This window comes from Drosophila biarmipes, chromosome X (assembly GCF_025231255.1).
Source record: "Drosophila biarmipes strain raj3 chromosome X, RU_DBia_V1.1, whole genome shotgun sequence".
NCBI lineage: Eukaryota > Metazoa > Arthropoda > Insecta > Diptera > Drosophilidae > Drosophila > Drosophila biarmipes.
The window spans coordinates 17,086,051-17,091,483 of NC_066611.1; the positions used below are offsets into that span (position 1 = coordinate 17,086,051).

General features: G+C 42.2%; 1 protein-coding gene across 1 annotated transcript; it reads right to left on the reverse strand.

Moving 5' to 3' along the window:
- Nucleotides 1-310: 310 nt before the first annotated feature.
- On the reverse strand, nucleotides 311-893 carry LOC108021881 (uncharacterized). Its single transcript, XM_017090675.2, has one exon. The coding sequence runs from the start codon at nucleotides 737-739 to the stop codon at nucleotides 437-439; it is 303 nt and encodes a 100-aa protein (XP_016946164.1). The 5' UTR covers nucleotides 740-893; the 3' UTR covers nucleotides 311-436.
- Nucleotides 894-5,433: the final 4,540 nt, after the last annotated feature.

Sequence of the window (5,433 nt, forward strand, 5' to 3'; positions counted from 1 at the left end):
TTCGTATATTTGGTGACCCCGAGATAGTATATTTAAGCATTCAAAATTTCCGAAAATGAATTGATTTTACTTATTTATTATCCACTAATTATTATTAACTGAACTTTGGGTGGATATAATATTCTTCGATTGGATTTTGGTGACCCCGATTTAATATATTTCCGAAACTATATTGATATTATCTATCAGTTATCTATTTTATTAGTAAATATTTAGCTGACTAGACTACTTGGTGACCCCGACATCATACTAGCATACAGGAGTCCCCAAAACAGCCCTGTATTTTCCAACCTCAATAATACAAAGCAAATTCGAAGCATATCTCGTGTATTCAAGTGTGCTCAACGGTGTAACGTTTCGGGTTCTGTTCTTGGGTTCTCTCTTCAGGGCTTTGCAATCCGATGTGGTAGGTGTGTTCTTTGGATTCCCATACCATTTAGTGGTGTGATGACGGGGCTCCCAGAGTGGCCATCAGCTCGGCCAGTCGTCGCGAGCGGAGCGAGAAGTGGTTCCTCTGGCGCTTCAGGATCCCGTACTCGACGCCATCGCGCAGATTGAGCTGCACCTGGCGCTGGAACTCCGGATCGTTGCGGCGGTACTGGACTCCCAGGACGAAGACCAGCTCGGCGTCGCTCATGGGTCGTTGGGCCTCCGCCAGGACGTGTAGGATGGAGCGCAGGAGATTGGGCACCAGATTTCGCTGTTGGGGCAGTGTACGTGTCTTGTAAGTGACCGGCATTTTAGCAGCAATCAAAAATGTTTGTTCTCTTTTTTTTCAGATTTTTTTCACTTTTTTTTTGTGTGTTTGTTATGGGAAACCAAAGGTAGAAAGTGTAGAAAAATTTTGTGACCGACTCGGAGGCCGGTCTCAGTCGTTATGAAGGCATTGGGGGAACGAAAGTCCCAACTACCTTTGACATTTAGGGCCGCGCCAACCATGCGACTCTCCTACTTCGCAGCCTGCTACGTTTTTGTGCTTGCTCGCCGAAGCAGACTCACTTCCTCATGGCCAATTAATCAGAAGGCGGCTGTGGCGGGTTGAACCTGAATGACCTCGAGGCATAAAAACGAAAACTGCGACAACAAAGGCAACAGCCAGTAAGGCAACAAAGACCAGGAAAACACTGCACTGGGAGAAATGGTGGTTGGAAAAGTAAGCGCGACTTGGTAGGTAATATATCTAAAAGATTTAAAGAGCATAAGAATAAGAAGAATTTAAAAGGCTTCATTTGTCAAACAACTAAACAAATTCACTAAAATGATTTTTATTTACGCTGAGGGTACGCTTATAATTCCCAAGTACTTTTTTGCAGCTCTTTTTTTTTATAAATACTAATCATAACTAGGCATTATTAATAATTTATTCGATAAATACTGAGGTACGTAAGTTTACAAAATATATATATTTTTAAGAATTAAATAAAGATTTATTAAAAGAAAATAAAAACAGTATTTCTATGAGAGCATAGAATTTCAAATTCTAATTGAGGAGTTGGGTTATTTTTCCTTTACATATTTTAGTTATTGTTTTTTATTTTAAAATATATTTGCTTCCACTTTTTCAAGTGTAGCCAGGAAGCGAAGGGCCCACAAACATCAAGTGACATTCGAGCAGAGACAAAAAGTCATTATCACGGCGACGTCGGGCCGCTCTCATCTCCGCATCCCCAGCGTACGTACACCACTCATTCCCCCGATCTCCGCCATATGCCCAGATCCCCCCTCGCATCCGCATCCACATCCACATCCGCGTCCGCGTCCGCATTCGCATTCGCCTCATGTGCAGCATATGGAGCACGTGGTTCGGAGTCATAGTCATCGTTATAGTCGCCATAGTCGCCGTCGTCTTTGTCGCCATGTTTTTTGCCTTTTCCGGCATTTTGTTTACGATTCCTTTTTGTTTTTGCCTTCTTACCTGGTACTCGTAGCGCTCAGGGGGTATATTATATAAGAAGAAAAGCAAGACATTAATATTTAAATATTTTTTTCAAATGTTAAAGAGTTTACAAGTACACACAACATTAGTCTACTAATAGGATATATGATATAATAATGATATAATATGATATGTTAAAATATGATATAATAATAATATGATATAATATGATATGATAAAATATGACATATGATATAATAGAATACAATATGATATAATAATAATATATCATATGATATATGATATAATATACAGATTATATATAAAATTTTCCTTTTAAGCTCAAAAATACTCCTAAGATATTGTTTTCAGAATTGCAAAAGAGATTAATAGTGTGTTTTTTTTAACAATCGGTATCACATAGTCCAGACACAAGACCATAACTTTCCCATTTGTTTTATTTTGCGTAGCGTTTTGTGGGCTCCCCAGCGTACGCGGATTTCCTTTCGAGATGGAGTTGGCAGACGGCAGTTTTCCCTGAATGATTTTCACTTGTTTGTTCTCGCTGCGTCCTCGCTGGCTGGGCTGCTTTGTTCGGTGGCTCGGCTGCCCCAACGGAGAAGGCCGACCTCTATGCCGGGGGTATTCCGGGGCTGTTCCCGAGCTACAGGGTATGTCCCCCATTATTTCGCCGGCCCCCTTCATCAGGAGCAGCCGCCAAGTGCAATTGTCATAAAGTGTCATTGGCTGACGTCGCGTCCTCGCGTCCTTTGTGCAGTTGTTGGTGCGGTGAATCAACTTAAATGAGTATCCGCTTTGTAACTACAAGTGCGTGGCTTCGTTTTGTTCGCTTTTAGCCCGGCCAAAGGAGTGGCCAGAGTGGGGCAGACGGCAGGAGCCGGGCAATTGGCTTTGTGTGCGATTTGGCTTTGTTTTCGGGGCTCGGGTCTAGGTCTAGGGCTCGAGCGCAGGATAGGGGACAAAGCATCCCGGGGCCTCATTTCAGTGAAAGCAATCCGGAAAAGGAAGCCCCCAACGCGCAGATTTAATCCATGACAGTCAAAAATAGCTCAACTAAACCCTTTATAAGTGCAGGTATTTACAATTTGTAATTTATCAAGAACAACAGTCGAAGGGGCTTTCTTTTCTGTATTTCTGGTTATTACCTTATGGCTTCGTAATATTTAACTACACAAATGTTAGCTATAAAACCTTATAATTTATAATATGATATAGCTACAATATTTACAGGTTTTAGATAAAGGAAAGGCCTGTAGCAGCAAAAAAATAAGACAATCTTCTCCTTAACTATCTATAACTTTTAATATAGTACAACATTTCTAAGGAACTCTAACTCTTTGTACCTTTAAAGCATTATTATAATAGCCCCTTCTTCCGTGTAAGACCTCTGTGAAACTCCCGACCACCTGAACCGGCTAATAGCCTTAGAGGCCACTGTGCGCGGCACATTTGCTAATCAGTGCCTAATGGCTTAAATACCCCTTCTGCAGCCCCTCGTGCTTCTCTATTTTGCAACTTTCCCGCCGCGAGCACAACTGTACTTTGGCATCCATGCCAGAGCGTGGGGCAAAGCGAATGGAAAAGTGATTTATGTGGCAACGCTGTCGCATCGCATGGGCGGCCAAAAGGGGGGCGGTTGAGTTGGAAAGTTCGGGAGTTCTGCAGCTCTGGAGGTGGACCATCGAAGACGCGAGGGCTCCACTGCCACTGTCCTTAAGCGGCTTATATGCTGCTGCACGGGGCGAATTATGCTGCATCGCCGCAGGACTCGCATGGCGGTCCCTTCCATATGGCAGACGGCCAGTCGCCAGCCGCGGGTCGCCAAAGTTCCACCTATCCGATCCGATTTGGGCCTCCGAATCGGGCACAACGAACTTGGCCAACTGGCATTCGGCCAATGCAAAAGTCCCATTGAAAGTGACAGCGACAGGTGGGGAATGTGTGAAGTCTGTGAACCAAAAAAAGTGCAGGATAGACACGAGAATAGCTAGCGCTAAACATTGTGCGAGATACAACATTTTCGGATTCCCCCTGGGAGAGTGGTAGGGCAAGCCCCAGGTAGCCAGATATATTTCGCGAATTGAATATGCCCCGTCCGTCCCGGAGCGGAGAAACAATTATAAGAGGGGCCACGGCTCCGGAGCAGCTAGAACACATAAATGCCAGCCAGGAATGATAAATTGACGCTTGACGGGAATGCGAGAATGCCGGCGAGAGCGGACCCGCGATGGGATTAAGCTGGCAGATAGGACAGGCCTCGGGGATGGGGATCTACACCGGGCGAAAAGGGGGGATCCCTTATTTATGACCCTTAGAAGAGGCTATTTTATAGCAATAAATATCAGCTGTATTAAAACTATTTAATATGTACCTGTAGGTTAAGGTTGTTGGTGAAGAAAAATAATATTCCATATAATAATACAATAATATTATATATATTTATTTTTAATTTAATGTAATATAATAATATTTGTTATTCTATCAATAACATTTTATTGCATAATGTATTACTTTAATTTATTATTAAGTGCCTCTCAGTGGAGTTGATTAAAAAACATTACCAAATGAGCACTTTTTTTCAAATTTGAAAATAAAGATTTTCGAATGTTGATAACTTTAACGTAATATAATAATAGTTGTTACTCTATTATTAATATTTTATTCCATAATGTATTACTTTAATTTATTATTTAGTGTCTCCCAGTGGAGTTCCATTACCAAATGAGCATTTTTCTTAATTTGAAAATAGATATTTTTGAATGTTGATCTAATTTTTCTGGAAATGTAATCAGAGGTCTTTTGAATTTAGTAAAATTTCAAATATTTTCTTGCTGTATCTGTAGCCTGATAAGATTTAAATAAATATGCTTTCTTTTGCTGTGTACCGCTAGGAACCTGGGGTTAGATTCGTTTTGGGGTCTGAGGGCCAGACGACGGACGACATTGAGCAATTGCCATGCATAAATATTGCGGCACTCACCCACACGAGCACACCACTCACACACACAGGCCGCACACACGCACACACACATGTGCGACAACCACCTGTCAGGATGGGCAAAACATAAACAAGAGGCGCAAATCAAAACAAGCGACGGCGCCTCGAGGAAAACTCCGCCGGAGCGCGAAAGCCGGACTCATGTTGCCAGGACCTGCGCACTCGGCCACCAACATGTTGACAACTCCGAAATGTGCCCCAACATTTCGAGGTTGCCACGTCGCAGTTCCAACAACCGAACTGTTGCACATGCGCCAAGCAACCTTCAGAGTAAACCATTTCCAGACATTTCGAAAAATGGTTCAAAAAATAAATTTTCTTTTAAGTGATGCAAATTAAGCCAGCTTTCCGAAACAGTCAGTCTATTGGCTGTACGCCTTGATTTGGCTGAACTACGATCAAAAAACTGGAAAAAAATGTTTTATTTTTGGCTAAATCTGAAATTAAAAAAATCGTGATTACCCCTTGTACGCCCAGTACGCCTTCAGTTGGATGACCTACGACTGAAAACCCGCAGCAAAAAGTCTTTTTTACAAAA

Bases quoted from the DNA above. Each gene is read 5' to 3' on its own strand.
- LOC108021881 (XM_017090675.2), bottom strand. From the start codon at position 739: ATGCCGGTCACTTACAAGACACGTACACTGCCCCAACAGCGAAATCTG.